The sequence below is a fragment of the Sinocyclocheilus anshuiensis genome, unplaced genomic scaffold, assembly GCF_001515605.1.
Source record: "Sinocyclocheilus anshuiensis isolate Anshui unplaced genomic scaffold, SAMN03320099.WGS_v1.1 scaffold217, whole genome shotgun sequence".
Taxonomy (NCBI): domain Eukaryota; kingdom Metazoa; phylum Chordata; class Actinopteri; order Cypriniformes; family Cyprinidae; genus Sinocyclocheilus; species Sinocyclocheilus anshuiensis.
Window position 1 is genome coordinate 1779374 of NW_015536538.1, and position 17140 is coordinate 1796513.

General features: G+C 34.5%; 1 protein-coding gene across 2 annotated transcripts in view; it reads right to left on the reverse strand.

Moving 5' to 3' along the window:
* The window catches only part of LOC107696355 (minor histocompatibility protein HA-1-like), a 31700-nt gene extending 19221 nt beyond the window's left edge, over positions 1-12479 (reverse strand). Inside the window, exons 1-4 of one of the 2 annotated variants that reach the window (XM_016496664.1) lie at positions 12195-12479; positions 9914-10277; positions 702-848; positions 284-368 (exon numbers count right to left, since the gene is read on the reverse strand). In XM_016496664.1, coding sequence (XP_016352150.1) covers positions 284-368; positions 702-848; positions 9914-10277; positions 12195-12275 — 677 coding nt within the window. In that variant the 5' untranslated portion in view covers positions 12276-12479. Of the gene's footprint in view, positions 1-283; positions 369-701; positions 849-9913; positions 10293-12194 lie in introns of both variants that reach the window. The other variant, XM_016496656.1, reaches the window with a different exon arrangement.
* Positions 12480-17140: the final 4661 nt, after the last annotated feature.

Below are 17140 nucleotides of genomic sequence, written 5' to 3' on the forward strand. Positions count from 1 at the left end.
AATATATATATATATATATATATATATATATATAAATAAAATTACTTAATAATATTACATTAGGATTAAAAGTTAATATATTAATATATAAAGAGAAATATATCATATTAGATTAGATAAAATAAATTTAATGTTTATATATATATATATATATATATAAAATGTAATTTAAATGCATATAATTATTATTATTGATTGATATTTTATTTAATACAATTACATTTTAATTTATAAATAATAAATGAGCCGGTATTCGGTGTGAAAGCAGAGCAGCGGGTCTTACTTGCTGCTGAAGGCCACAGCAATTGTCTCAATGGCTTTCTCAAAGTCTTTCTTCTGAGCGTCAGTGGTGCCTTCATAACTGAACCCTGACAAACACAGAGAAGAGAACAACTTCACGGTCACAAACGCCAGCTTCTGCTTTGATAACAAACAAAAACTAGAAGTGACATCACATTTAGATGCAAAAGTGGAAACACCTGTATTTCAGTTGTGCATGTTTGCATATTATACATGTTTTTCCTTCATAAGATCAGATGCTGGTTGTGTGGTATCTGCTCATATCAGATGTGGCTTTGCTCATCTGATGCTTGCGCTGAGTTATTTGCTTCATGTCATTGCATACATAGGTGAGAGTGTGAGGAAGAGGAACCAATGACAGGATTTGAAGAAGATGAGTTTATCATGGCAGTTGAACTGACCTTTGACCTTTGAGATAAGAGTTCCTGCTGCGGTGAGCGTTTCCACAGTGTTCAGCAGAGGGTACGTGCTGATTACCTGCCGCAAAACACGCAGAACCTCCCCTAAACTCTCGTGAACGGCCTGCCTGCTGCATGGCTCCTCTTTCACTGCAGAGACATGAGAAAACATCCTGATTCATTCATTTAGGGAGACATCTGGAAGCATTTGGACATGGGAGTTTATTTACTGTTTCAAACAAATAACTTGCTTTTTTAAAAATTTTTATCAAATGCAATGCATTCACATCAGTTTAAATGTGTATTAAGTGTCCAGATACTCTGTAAATCACTCCAGAACAGCTCTAACACTGTATTGCCACATGTTCGGAAGCAGTCCTGCCTCTTACTTTCACCAAAACATGTCAGTTATTTGTCCACTTCCTACCCACCCAGTCCCACAATGCACTTAATTCTGCTTATTACCACAAGAGGAAACTTACAGCCACACACATGCACTGATACTACGTGTGTGATAATACGGTCATCTAATGAGTTTATCGGGTTTATCAGATGAAAATGTTCACTGCAATTATTTATGTTTCACTTTTTGACAAACTCAAGCCATGGTCTACAAATTAAATGTTTTAATAAATGCATAAATCACAGATCTAGATGAACAACTAGTTTCCACAGTTTGTGAAGTACTGAATCTTAGAAAAATAATCATAGTGAGCAACTTCTCATTAATGAGTGAATGTGAAAAACTTTCAAAGTTTTGAAGGTAGTCATGATTTTACAGCATTTACCCCTTTTTGAATAATTAAAAAATTAAGAAATCTTTTCTTTTTACCTTTTTATTCAACAAAGAATCCTGAAAAAAGTATCACAGGTTCCAAAAAATATTAAGCACAACTGATAATAAATCAGCATATTAGAATGATTTTTGAAGGATCATGTGACACAGAAGACTGGAGTAATGATGCAGAAAATTCAGACTTGCATTACTGGAATAAATTATATTTGAAAGTATATTCAAATAGAAAACTATTATTTTAAATTGCAATAATATTTCACAATTGTACTGTTTTTTTCTGTATTTTTGATCAAATAAATACAGCTAAATAAATCCTATATGAATGTATCATTGTATGAAATTTATCAGAATTATTCTTTGGAATGAATGGAAATTTATAACTCGTGATTGCTCAAAAACAATCCAAATTTATAAAACCTACATATTTATTTCTTAGAAAACTTGCTCTGAATTTCACTTGCATAAAATTTCACTTTCAGATGAAAAATGTGAGTAATTTTTCATGCTGCAGTAGTTGGTCAACAGGCGTACATTTTCATGTTTATCAACAAAATTCAGTCCCAAAAGTGTGTGAGATATGGCGAAAAAGCTAAATATATTTAGCAAAAGTTTTTAACACTAATATAACGTCATAGATAATTTAAGAAACAAACAAATAGTATATGCAACATCTAATGGGTCTCCATACATAATCGGCTCCAAAAAAACCCAAACATGAACTGTTTAACTTTTTTTAAATGGTTAATCTCTTAAAAAATAATTGTAAAAAATCAGGGAAAATAGTGTATTTTGAGGGTCTTAAAAGTACTTGCAAAGTTTTGTTCCCTTACTAAAAATTAAACAGTTTTTAGTATTTCTTACAGGTCAAAACGGACCCGAATGTGTTATTAAATGTAATTTATTCCTGTGATCAAAGCTGTATTTTCAGCATCATTACTCCAGTCTTCAGTGTCACATGATCTTCAGAAATCATTCTAATATGCTGATTTGCTTCTCAAAAGCATTTCTTATAATCATCACAAACGGTTTTGCTGCTTCAAATTTTTGACATTGTAAATCAACGTCAGCAGCCGTGAACAAAGAAAAACCTGGCGTTATCCCATAACGGTTGGGGAAAAGAGCAGGAGTTTGGCTGCTGGAACCGTATCCTTTTCAACAGGACAATGAAAGCTGTTGTTGTGCACGACAAAAGTCCTTGTGTGTGTGCGTCTGCATGCCTAAATGCATGTTCAGAGTGTGGGTGTTCTTAAAAATGCGAAAAACACAAGAGTGTAACATTTCAAACAGTCGTTCCTCTTTGATGCAGCGCTGGAAATGCGCTGGACTCCTACACACGTGTGTAACTCAGACTATTTAATATGTTGTGAAGAAAACACGAGCGTGCAAAACTCCCTGCCGCGATGCCAGAGCTTTCTGGGTGGTTGCAAAAGCAATGGTGATGTGTTTTACAGGAGAAAGTGAGGGGAATGTTTTATGCACGTACATGTTGATGCACGCATGTCATGCAGATCCGAACAGATTCCCTCAAGCGCATTACTCAAACTGTCCATCTGAAACTGTCCGGCTCTTCTCAAATGAATCTGCAGGTCATGAGATGATGACAAAGACAAACATCATGCCATCTTCCCAAAAAAGCCCCCACTTTTCACTGGCATCAGCTTGAGCGTGATTAATAGCTGACTGCTGTTTTATGTAAGGAGAAACTATGAGGACCTGTACAGGCCTGCATGCTGCAGTCGTTTTGTGGCGGTGAGCTGTGAATGAATGGCCTTCTCTGGCTTTTACAGCTCTGCCACGGCTGACAGAAGCTCCACTGCTAAGGAAATGTGATGAACCCCTACACACTTGTGTATCTCAGACAAATCCACATGTTGTGAAGCAAACACAAGCTGTGTTCGTCTGTGTAAAACTCCCTGCAGCGATGCCAGAGCATTCTGGGAGGTTGCAAAATGGTAAGAGTGATGCAAGTCACTGTGTTTAAATTCGAAGACAAACATGACAACACTATGTGACTTCCCACAGGAAGATGTTATCGCTCGGAGTTTGCTCAGTTCTCTGTTACGCTCTATTTAATATCAACCTCGTCTCAGATGCCTCTCCTACAATTCATGGGGAAAAATCTGAATATTTTAATATACTAAATTTTCTTTTGTTTGGGTTTCCCAAACTGGGGTTCTTGAGTTGATGAAAAGCTATAATTAACTAAATCATAAAGTCATAAAAAAGTAATTTAAAGTCATAAAAAGCAATTTTAAAATAAAACAATCAAAATTATTATTATTTTGACCATTAACTAACATCAGAGAAACGTGAACATGCAACTGTTAAACAGTATTTATGTGCTATTATGTTTTTATAAGTATTTTTTATTAGTGTTATTTATATACTATTGTTTTTATTAAAATTTTAAATTAACTTTTATTTTAATATTTTCTATTTTGATTTATTTATAGTTATTTTTTTTAGTAATTTTGTATGTTTTTTTGGCCTTTTTTTGTTTGTTTTTAAATATTACTAGGTTTATTTTTCATTTCAGTTTCAGTTTCAGTTTCGTTTACCTGTATGTTATGGGACCATTAACCGACATCAGTGACCCAAGGGAATGTGTTGTTAAACAGTATAACAATTTTATTCATATTTTGAACTCACATTTTTCACATTTTCCATTTTACTTTTTTACAGTTTACTTTTTTGTAATTTTGTTTTGTGCTTTTGTAATTTTTTCTGTAATATTTCGGTTTCAGTTTTTATATCCAGTTAGTAATTTTAGTGCTTCATCTTCAACTTACTTCAGTTAGTGGCCAAGGCAACATTTCTAATTTTCATTTAGTTTATGTTTTTCCATCTAACATTGATATTTTATTTTATTTTTTAACAAAAATGTTTGTAATTGTTTTAGTTATCTATAATAACCCTGTTTGAATGATTGTTATTTTATCTTAAAATCTCAGGAATATTTTATTTCAAAGAGTTTCGGCTGACAAAAAAGTTTGGGAATCCCTGGGTTGCGCCAACGGCTGAAATAAAGATTTGCCTTGAGATGACATTGGAAACATCACTATTGCAACTCTACAAGCAGGGCAGATGTAAACAGGAAGTAGAGCTGATGAAAATAGCGACACTTTAAGGAAGTCCACAAGGCCTGAGGAGACTCAAATGACTTCTGCTCTTTATAAAGCAGACAGTGCTGACGTGATTCATCTCTCTCCTGCCCTCTGCGCTGAATAAAGTCAGACAAGGTGCACTGCGTTCAGTCTACCAGACATGCAAGAACCGACAGTGATGGACATCACTATCTGAAGTCGAATAAGATGATTTGAGAAAAAAAAAAAATCAGCAAGTAAATTTCAGTCTGTTTCTAACACTAAGCTGAAACGGACTACTTTTATGATGCCGATTTGCATGTTTACCAACTCAAACATTCTTCAAAACATCTCAGTTTGCCAACAGTCCCTCTTAAATTTGCGCACCACCACCTATATCCGATCACATTTCACAAAATGAGTGTACATGAAGTCTAAAAGAGGAATTTCAAAGCCTCACTATTATACCACATCACCACATTTCTGCATGAGGTGCAACTGATAATAAATCAGCATATTAGAATGATTTTTGAAGGATCATGTGACACAGAAGACTGGAGTAATGATGCAGAAAATTCAGACTTGCATTACTGGAATAAATTATATTTGAAAGTATATTCAAATAGAAAACTATTATTTTAAATTGCAATAATATTTCACAATTGTACTGTTTTTTTCTGTATTTTTGATCAAATAAATACAGCTAAATAAATCCTATATGAATGTATCATTGTATGAAATTTATCAGAATTATTCTTTGGAATGAATGGAAATTTATAACTCGTGATTGCTCAAAAACAATCCAAATTTATAAAACCTACATATTTATTTCTTAGAAAACTTGCTCTGAATTTCACTTGCATAAAATTTCACTTTCAGATGAAAAATGTGAGTAATTTTTCATGCTGCAGTAGTTGGTCAACAGGCGTACATTTTCATGTTTATCAACAAAATTCAGTCCCAAAAGTGTGTGAGATATGGCGAAAAAGCTAAATATATTTAGCAAAAGTTTTTAACACTAATATAACGTCATAGATAATTTAAGAAACAAACAAATAGTATATGCAACATCTAATGGGTCTCCATACATAATCGGCTCCAAAAAAACCCAAACATGAACTGTTTAACTTTTTTTAAATGGTTAATCTCTTAAAAAATAATTGTAAAAAATCAGGGAAAATAGTGTATTTTGAGGGTCTTAAAAGTACTTGCAAAGTTTTGTTCCCTTACTAAAAATTAAACAGTTTTTAGTATTTCTTACAGGTCAAAACGGACCCGAATGTGTTATTAAATGTAATTTATTCCTGTGATCAAAGCTGTATTTTCAGCATCATTACTCCAGTCTTCAGTGTCACATGATCTTCAGAAATCATTCTAATATGCTGATTTGCTTCTCAAAAGCATTTCTTATAATCATCACAAACGGTTTTGCTGCTTCAAATTTTTGACATTGTAAATCAACGTCAGCAGCCGTGAACAAAGAAAAACCTGGCGTTATCCCATAACGGTTGGGGAAAAGAGCAGGAGTTTGGCTGCTGGAACCGTATCCTTTTCAACAGGACAATGAAAGCTGTTGTTGTGCACGACAAAAGTCCTTGTGTGTGTGCGTCTGCATGCCTAAATGCATGTTCAGAGTGTGGGTGTTCTTAAAAATGCGAAAAACACAAGAGTGTAACATTTCAAACAGTCGTTCCTCTTTGATGCAGCGCTGGAAATGCGCTGGACTCCTACACACGTGTGTAACTCAGACTATTTAATATGTTGTGAAGAAAACACGAGCGTGCAAAACTCCCTGCCGCGATGCCAGAGCTTTCTGGGTGGTTGCAAAAGCAATGGTGATGTGTTTTACAGGAGAAAGTGAGGGGAATGTTTTATGCACGTACATGTTGATGCACGCATGTCATGCAGATCCGAACAGATTCCCTCAAGCGCATTACTCAAACTGTCCATCTGAAACTGTCCGGCTCTTCTCAAATGAATCTGCAGGTCATGAGATGATGACAAAGACAAACATCATGCCATCTTCCCAAAAAAGCCCCCACTTTTCACTGGCATCAGCTTGAGCGTGATTAATAGCTGACTGCTGTTTTATGTAAGGAGAAACTATGAGGACCTGTACAGGCCTGCATGCTGCAGTCGTTTTGTGGCGGTGAGCTGTGAATGAATGGCCTTCTCTGGCTTTTACAGCTCTGCCACGGCTGACAGAAGCTCCACTGCTAAGGAAATGTGATGAACCCCTACACACTTGTGTATCTCAGACAAATCCACATGTTGTGAAGCAAACACAAGCTGTGTTCGTCTGTGTAAAACTCCCTGCAGCGATGCCAGAGCATTCTGGGAGGTTGCAAAATGGTAAGAGTGATGCAAGTCACTGTGTTTAAATTCGAAGACAAACATGACAACACTATGTGACTTCCCACAGGAAGATGTTATCGCTCGGAGTTTGCTCAGTTCTCTGTTACGCTCTATTTAATATCAACCTCGTCTCAGATGCCTCTCCTACAATTCATGGGGAAAAATCTGAATATTTTAATATACTAAATTTTCTTTTGTTTGGGTTTCCCAAACTGGGGTTCTTGAGTTGATGAAAAGCTATAATTAACTAAATCATAAAGTCATAAAAAAGTAATTTAAAGTCATAAAAAGCAATTTTAAAATAAAACAATCAAAATTATTATTATTTTGACCATTAACTAACATCAGAGAAACGTGAACATGCAACTGTTAAACAGTATTTATGTGCTATTATGTTTTTATAAGTATTTTTTATTAGTGTTATTTATATACTATTGTTTTTATTAAAATTTTAAATTAACTTTTATTTTAATATTTTCTATTTTGATTTATTTATAGTTATTTTTTTTAGTAATTTTGTATGTTTTTTTGGCCTTTTTTTGTTTGTTTTTAAATATTACTAGGTTTATTTTTCATTTCAGTTTCAGTTTCAGTTTCGTTTACCTGTATGTTATGGGACCATTAACCGACATCAGTGACCCAAGGGAATGTGTTGTTAAACAGTATAACAATTTTATTCATATTTTGAACTCACATTTTTCACATTTTCCATTTTACTTTTTTACAGTTTACTTTTTTGTAATTTTGTTTTGTGCTTTTGTAATTTTTTCTGTAATATTTCGGTTTCAGTTTTTATATCCAGTTAGTAATTTTAGTGCTTCATCTTCAACTTACTTCAGTTAGTGGCCAAGGCAACATTTCTAATTTTCATTTAGTTTATGTTTTTCCATCTAACATTGATATTTTATTTTATTTTTTAACAAAAATGTTTGTAATTGTTTTAGTTATCTATAATAACCCTGTTTGAATGATTGTTATTTTATCTTAAAATCTCAGGAATATTTTATTTCAAAGAGTTTCGGCTGACAAAAAAGTTTGGGAATCCCTGGGTTGCGCCAACGGCTGAAATAAAGATTTGCCTTGAGATGACATTGGAAACATCACTATTGCAACTCTACAAGCAGGGCAGATGTAAACAGGAAGTAGAGCTGATGAAAATAGCGACACTTTAAGGAAGTCCACAAGGCCTGAGGAGACTCAAATGACTTCTGCTCTTTATAAAGCAGACAGTGCTGACGTGATTCATCTCTCTCCTGCCCTCTGCGCTGAATAAAGTCAGACAAGGTGCACTGCGTTCAGTCTACCAGACATGCAAGAACCGACAGTGATGGACATCACTATCTGAAGTCGAATAAGATGATTTGAGAAAAAAAAAAAATCAGCAAGTAAATTTCAGTCTGTTTCTAACACTAAGCTGAAACGGACTACTTTTATGATGCCGATTTGCATGTTTACCAACTCAAACATTCTTCAAAACATCTCAGTTTGCCAACAGTCCCTCTTAAATTTGCGCACCACCACCTATATCCGATCACATTTCACAAAATGAGTGTACATGAAGTCTAAAAGAGGAATTTCAAAGCCTCACTATTATACCACATCACCACATTTCTGCATGAGGTGAGCAGCAGCATCGTGAGAAAAGTGCCCAGTAGGCGTCTGGCCTTCTCTCTGTAGGGTTCTGCCCATGAAACACTCTTCTAAGGGAAGGTGGAGGGGAGCAGCCCAGCGGACGTGTGTAATCTCAAACTGAAGGCTGCAAAGAAAACATCTGACGCACGGTTCCTCTTCCTTCCTCTCTTGCACCATGGAAACCCAATGAAAAAACATGCAATACAAATGCCCATTCCTGAACAAGACTCGAGGGGAATCTGAAGACTTTGTGCCAGTTACATCTAACTGGCTTTAGATATGATATGATATTTAATGCTAGTTTTAATTTATGTAACACACGGGCATGAGTGTCTTATTCCTTCTACAAAAAACAAAACAGAAATATGCTCAAATAACAAAACAATAAACCCAACAGTGAATAAATACTTCAATTAACCAACCAACAATTCTTGACAAGAAATACTGAAAATGTTAAATATATAATATATAATTTTTAAAAAACTCTTCTAAAAATCTTTTAAATATTGTGTATAATAAATTATTTTAAATTATATTTATTATTACAAAAGAATGATATTTATTTTTATTTAAATCGTACAATTTTTTTATTGCAATTTGAGTAAATATTGTATACAATAAATTATTTTACACAATATTCACTATAATTACAATTAAAAATATAATACTGTATCTTTATTTATTTAAATATCAAATATTTCAATATGTTCAATTGCAATTTGAGTAAATATTGTGTACAAATAACTTATTTTACACAATATTTACTAATCCTACAATAATCTTTATTTTTTATTTAAATATCAAAATGTATTTGCAAATTCAGTTAATACTGTGTATAAAAATATTTTACACAATATTTACTAATATTAAAAAAATCATGTATTTACTTTTTATTTTAATATTTCAACCTTTTTAGTTGCAGTTTGACTAAATATTATATACAATGTTTTTTACACAATATTTACTTATCAAAAGTATTCTTTAATTTTAATTATCTATTAATTAATTTACTTAAATATTAAATATTTACCATTTTTAATTGCAAATATTATGTACAATAAATTCTCTTTACATTTACAATATTTACTTAAAGTATATTTATTTATTTATTTAAATATTAAATATTTTTAATTGCAATTTGAGTAAATATTGTCTGCAATTAAATATTTACTTATATTACAATCAAAAATATTTGAAAACAGAAAATGTATAATATTCAAGTTAACAATCGCCTATCACAGACTTCATCTACAAAACGTACAAACACCAAACATCCAAAGCTATTTTATCAACTCAATTTGATTTCTAAAAATCCCTTTTCGAACCGAACCCACCCAAAAATCTCCTACCTTCTCCCAGAACCATGTCCTTTAGTTTCTCCACAGCCTCTGCGAAGCGGGCGACGTCTCGCAGCAGCGAGGGAATGTCCTCCACCTCGATGACCGATGTTTCTGCAGCCTCTGCCGCATGTCCGTAGGTGAGAGCGGCCCGCACGTAGCCCTTATGGAAGCCCCACGTCCCCGAGGTGTGGAAGGCGAAGCTGACGGCGCTGGCGTGACGGCTGAGACCCGAGGGCCGCTTCAGCGTGCCGACAGGTGGACTGCACACTGTTAGCTTGCAGTGGGAGGACGGTGTTCCCGGGCAGGATAAGGGACCCGGATCAGGAGGGGCCAGCGTGCAGGAGCCATCGATAGTGTCTTTGAGAGAGTGTTCCTGAAGAATGGACAACTGGGTTTAACATGGGATGGAAAGAGAGGGACGGCGTGTGAATGACGGATGATTATGGAGATGGATATTACCAACAGGGTTAATGCTACATGGGAAATACTAGTGTTATGAATATGGAGGTGATTGAAACAGAGTCAAGTTGAAAACAAATCCAAATCTAGTCTGCTTTATTTGTTAATTATTTAACGTCATATCAGGCGCAAAGGCTATTTTATGACAAACCCAGAGTATCAGAAATTCAAATCATCATACTAACAAAAAACCCTAAATGAATCAGTGTTATTTTAGTATCATCAAGATACTATTATAGTTTTTATTAATATTTTGAATAAGTTTGAAAATAGAATTAATGCTAATTAATTAATTAATGTTGTAACTTTGTGTTTTTGTCACTTTTAATATTACCTACTTTATTTATCTGTCGGTATAAAACTCATTCTGTGGTGATTATAAATAAACAGACTTATTTATAACTACAGGCATTATATTATTAAAGTATTCATTAAAATGGTTTATAAATTAATTGTAAAATAAATGTATGAAATGTAATTTCATTGTATTATTATTATTATTATTATTATTTATATGCACTTTTTAATATCGCCTACTTTATTTATCTGTCTGTTTAAAACTCATTCAGTGGTGATTGTATTTTAGTACACCACTAAACTAAATGAAACCTAACCAAACTAAATCAGACTTTCAGAGTGAACATTATTCAGAATTACTACTTTTGTTCTGCACAAAAGAAAAAAGTAAATCAAGCCCATATGAAGGTGATTAAATGACAGAATTTTCAATTCTTTACCACATTTTAAAGTGACAGTTCACCCAGATATTAATTATCATTCTGTCAATTTACTCACCTTCATGTGCTTCCAAACCTGTATGACCTTCTTTCTTCTGTGTAATATAAAATAAGATTTGAATCATTTGCATGAAGGTAAATAACATTGAACCCTAGTATTTTTCTAAATATCTTAGTTTGTGAAGTTTTGGACTGACAGTGAATACTATCCCTTTAGGTTCTCTTGTTATCAAGACACCATTTTGACTAGTGCTGGGCGGTATGACCAAAACCGTATATCACGGTATTTTCCAGAATTATACCGGTTTCACGGTACATGACGGTATTTTTTTTTTTCAAGCATGACCGGGTGTGACTGTTCAGGTTTCTCAAGTTCAACCATATGGTTCCATGGAGATTCAACAAAGTAATCACAGGTTCTTCAGATCAGTGCATTACCTGTTAAGAGTAAAAGTGAAGCCCTTCTATTCTATTCTTGTTTCCATCTGGAACTGTACAACTAAACTGTTCTTGTTCTGATACGACTCTTGCATGACTTCCTCTCAGTTTATTTCTGGTATTGTTTGCGAAACAAAGAGCAAGACGTACTCAAGTGTTCTCACCAGACGTTGTTCACCACCAGTGACAGGCTTACAGCAATGTTGATCAACAACATGCACCATTAAACAATGAATTAATTACACTTCGCTCTTGAAACAACTCGCTCGTTTGAACCGATTCTTTTAAATGATTCATTCGAAGCGCAATGTGTTCGCTCGACGGGTGTGATCCGGTTCACTGAAATGAATCACCCGAACAAACTAATTCGTTAGAAATGAATCGTACCTCCCACACATGCCCAATTCTATACAGAATAGAGTACATTTACTCTTTACAAACATAATTCTGTTGTGAACTAACTTGAGGAAATCAACAGGATGAATGAGAACCCATCTGTTAAGCGTTTAAAACAAAGCAAATATTGTAAACGCGCAAGTTTTCTGGGAGATTAAACATGTTTTCTCTCTTAAAAACAGTTTACAGTAGTTGAAACGACCTATCACTAAACTGAACTCGGTTTTTAGTTTTCCTCAGAAGTGCCGTTGGTCTCTTACCGAAGGGTTTTGCGCAGAGTTGCTCTTTTTGGAGGGCGAGGACGCTTTATTTGTCGGCTCCTTCTTCTTTCGAGAGAACATGTTCGCGCCGTTTGCTCCACTTCACTGAAATCGCACTAAAACTTTAGGAATGAGCCAAAAAAGTTGTGAAAATATCTTCTCAGGCGACTGACAGTTACTTCCCCATCATCATCATCATCATCATCATAGTTCAGTTGCTCGCGCTGGCCTTCTCTTCCTGCTGCGGCGCGCGCCGGTCTCGAGGAAGCACAGGTTTCTTACTTTGTGTCGAGGTAAAGGACTTTAATGGAAAAAGTAATTATTTTTGGGACACAATATATTGGGGTTCGCTTCGCGGACCTCCAATTGTCATGTGACCAGTGTTGGGGAGTAACTAATTAAATTAACCTAATTACAAAATAAATGTAATTAGTTACAGTTACTGAGAAAATGTCACTGCAGGTGAATAGGGTAAAAAATTTTTTTTAACTAATAGTTATTGCATTACGTAGCTGATTGATTACATTGATAATTGCAAACAAAGTTTTCTAAAATATTAGGTTGCATATGCGGTAATTTGCATAAATTTCTAGTACAAAAATCTGAACACTGGATGAAGTCAGTTTCAAAATTCTGGTTTAATTTTTTTTTTTTGACATGTGACCTGGACTCCAAAACCAGTCATAACAAGTAGCAGGGTATATTTGTAGCAATAGCCAACAATACATTGTATGGGTCAAAATTATAGTTTCTTTAATGCCAAAAAACATTAGGATCATGTTCCATGAAGATATTTTGTAAATTTCCTACCGTAAATATATCAAAACTTAATTTTTGACTAGTAATATGCATTGCTAAGAACTTCATTTGGACAACTTTAAAGATGATTTTCTCAATATTTTGATTTTTTTGCTCCCTCAGATTCCAGATTTTCAAATAGTTGTATCTCAGCCAACTATTGTCCGATCCTAACAAGCTTATTTATTCAGCTTTGAGATGGTGTATAAATCTCAATTTCGATAAATTGACCCTTATGACTGGTTTTGTGCTCCAGGCTCAGATATTAGAGTCAAATGTTTTTACAGAGGGAATTTTGGGTATCTCATTTTTTTTTTTTTTTTCACTTCATAATTCAGAAAATACTTAGAACAGACAGAAAGCAATACATTTTCACAATTTTGGGGGGAATAAAATGTATATAATCAAGCAAATTATATATAATTCCCTCTGTAAAAGCCTTCAGGAGACAGGAATACAAATGTAAAGTTTGGTGTAAGTGCTACTGAAGTGGAGATTTATGGCTCAGTGTAGGAGAAAAAACTCTTTTTGAGAAAACGGCCTTTAAAAATATAGTGTAATTGAAATCTATTGACACAAATAAATAAAGTGCTATAAAAGAAACACTTAACAGTGTCTTTTGAATGTTTTCTGTCCACTAGTCTGAAAAAACACTGTATGAAAAACCAAAAAGCCCAAAATCTCAAACTTGACAGGTGCACGAAAAAAAAAAAACTGCAGTGTCTCTCCCCTTAATTGAAAAAAAGTTATTATTTTTGGTACACAATATAGTGAAGTTCGTTTTGCGGAACTCAAATTGTCATATGACGCCTCTAACCGGTTTAGACAATCAATAAAATAATTTGTATTAATTTAAATAAAACGTTATTTTAATTAAAACAAAAATGTGCATTAATTAAATTAATAAAAAAATAGTTAAAAATGTGTACATGTAAATCTATGTAAACAGATTTAGATGGTATGAGATGGTAATACCATAGTACAGAAGCTGAATGAGCATATTCATATTCTACGATACTCTAATACCAAATTTATGCTGCGAAGAAGCGTTTTTGGCATTTAGGTGTCTTTACACAGAGTTTGTTAAATGCTGCTTATTATATCTGCTCATATATGCATACTAGGGGCTGAACAGGAATACTTTAGTCTGGCTTTTATGCAGCATTTTATCTTTACACCTTATGGGCAGGCGCAGAGCATGTTCATATTCTGGTATTAACATAGTATTTCTTGATTAGCACCTCACGTATTCCCCTGGGGGGAAAAACAAAAACAAAAACACACCTTTGCCAAATTTACAATGCAACAGAATTTACAGTGGCACAGAAGCAATTCTGAAATGGCATCTGTTTAATTGCAGGCACAGAGCAGCTTCAACTCAACTGTGTAAAGATGCTTCTAGAAATAAAACTGACCGACATGGAAAAGAAACATTTTGAACAAACTCTTAAAATTTTATTGTTTGTTAAAAATGATATTGCAGTACAATATATTCCTTCTGTTAAATGTAGAAAACGTTCAGAATGAGTCAAAAGGCACATTTGTTTACACTATTTACAGTTCCATCTAAACTCATAAATATTGGGATAAAACAAAGAAGCCCAAAGTAAAAGTGCTGAACAGAATTCTAACTGGAAACATTAATAATATAACAATATCAACAACAACAAAACATACAATCAGTAGCAGTTTTAATAAATGTTTCGTTTTTATTATTAAAGTGTTCATTTGTGATTTCTTTGAATTTTCTGTAAATTCTGGCAAGTTGTCAGGACAAAAGGAGCAGGAACACATCTGAATGGTTGAGTAACTGGAGCCAATCACAGCCTCGTGGGAACTAGACTGTTTTGTTCATTACCAATCAAGTTTCGAAACTGCTTGCATAAAATTTATCAAAAAAAAAAAAAAAAAAAAAAAAACATATCAAAAGCAGAGAACTTGTAGCAATACTCGAGCAATATTCCTATTCAATTCGCATTTTCTCTCATATACTTCAAGTCTAGAATACGGCAGCCAGGCGTGTAGAATACAGTAGTCAGTATCACGCGTCTTTATCTGCGACGGCGCATTCTTTCCCTCGACTTTTCCTGAGATTAAGCACGACCGAGCCTGCAAAAACTGCACAGAAAACTTTGGTGCGATGGGAATCTAGACGCCCAACCCTAAACAGAAAACTGAAATTTTGAGTGAAAGAATACAGTGGGGGAAATATTTATTTAATCCCCTGCTGATTTTGTAAGTTTGCCCACTTACAAAGAAATTAAGGGTCTGTAATTTTTATGGCAGGTTTATTTTAAAGGCTAGAGACAGAATATTAACCAATAAATCCAGAAAAAACACATTATATAAAGGTTAGAAATTGATAATAAGTATTTGATCCCCTACCAACCAGCAAGAATTCTGGCTCCCACAGATTGGTTATGTGCCCATGTGGAACACAGATTAGTCCTGCCACTTTAAGAAGTTACTCCTAATGTCAGCTTGTTAGGTGTATAAGACACCTGTCCACACAATCTGTATCTTCCATTCTAACCTCTCCCACCACCATGGACAAGACCAGAGAGCTGTCAAAGCATGTCAGAGACAAGATTGTAGATCTGCACAAGGCTTGAATGGGCTACAAGACCATCAGCAAGAAGCTTGGTGAGAAGGACACAACTGTTGGTGCGATTATTCGGAAATGGAAGAAATACAAAATAAGTGGCTCAAGAAGAAGCACATTAAGGTCATGGAGTGGCCTAGCCAGCCTCCAGACCTCAATCCTATACAAAATCTGTGGAGGGAGCTGAAACTTCGAGAGCCAAGAAACCTTAAGGAATTAGAGAGGATCTGTAAAGAGAAGTAAACCAAAATCCCTCCTGAGATGTGCGCAAACCTGGTGACCGACTACAAGAAACGTCTTACCTCTGTGCTTGCCAACAAGAGTTTCTGCACCAAGTACTAAGTCATGTTTTGCTTGGGGACCAACTACTTATTTCACTCACTGAAATGCAAATCAATTTCTAACCTTTATATAATGCGTTTTTTCTGGATTTTTTGGTTTGTATTCTGCCTCTATACGTTAAAATAAACTTACCATAAAATTACAGACCCTTCATTTCTTTGTAAGTGGGCAAACTTGCAAAATCAGCAGGGGATTAAATAAATATTTTCCCCACTGTAAGTAACACGCAGATGCCAGACAGCAGCGCAGGGCTGTGCAGTTTGATTTGGTGGCAGGTTGCAGGCTTTGATTCTGTGTTTTGGGAGCAGGAGAAATCAAATAAAACCCTGACAAGGCATTGGAAAAGTGTTTCAACTTCTACATGTGATTATAACAAAGTCTACCTCTACAAATAATGTCCCTTGGATATAAATAGCAACAACAATAATAATAATAGTATTAATAACAATAACAATAATAATACGAATAGCAATAGCAAAGACGCCAATACATTTGCTTCCATTCCAACTACACGAGAATACAAGACCAAAAGGAAAAAACATTGACCTCATACATACAAACAAATAAACAAACAAACTAATCCGTTTCTTTCTCTTAACAAATATAATATTCTTCAAACACAATGCAAAAATATCACTTCTGAACAGATATAAAGAGAATCGCGAGTTGTTCGTGGGGCAGTATTTGATTTTAATAATATTCGTTTGGTTTTTATTGCTAAGTCTCACTCTCGCACGCGTCTCGACGTGAGGTCCAGTGGTTCAGCCCTCGTTCACAACTAAGTCTGCTAATAAATAATTTGATTATTGAGTCCCAAAGCTCACGATGATCCATCCGCGATCTTATATTTTATAAAATAATCTTTTGTTTGGACAGTGATGAGTCTATACGATACCTGAGAAAGTATTCTGCAGAAAGCGATCTGCTCTTGAGCGGCATCTTCGCTATATCGTGAACGAATCTGTCCCTGTGTTCGGATTATTGAAATGTAGAAAGATTATGAGAAATTCACAGGGTTAAGGGGTCAAACAGCAGTTTCAGAATCATGTGATCGGGTACGAAGGCCCTCTACGAAGAAGCCCAGGTAGAGGAGACCGACGCTGGAGGAAATAAATAATATAGCACTACTCTATCTAGAAATATATATATATATATATATATATATATATACACACACACACACAAGACTGTATCTGAAGGAGAT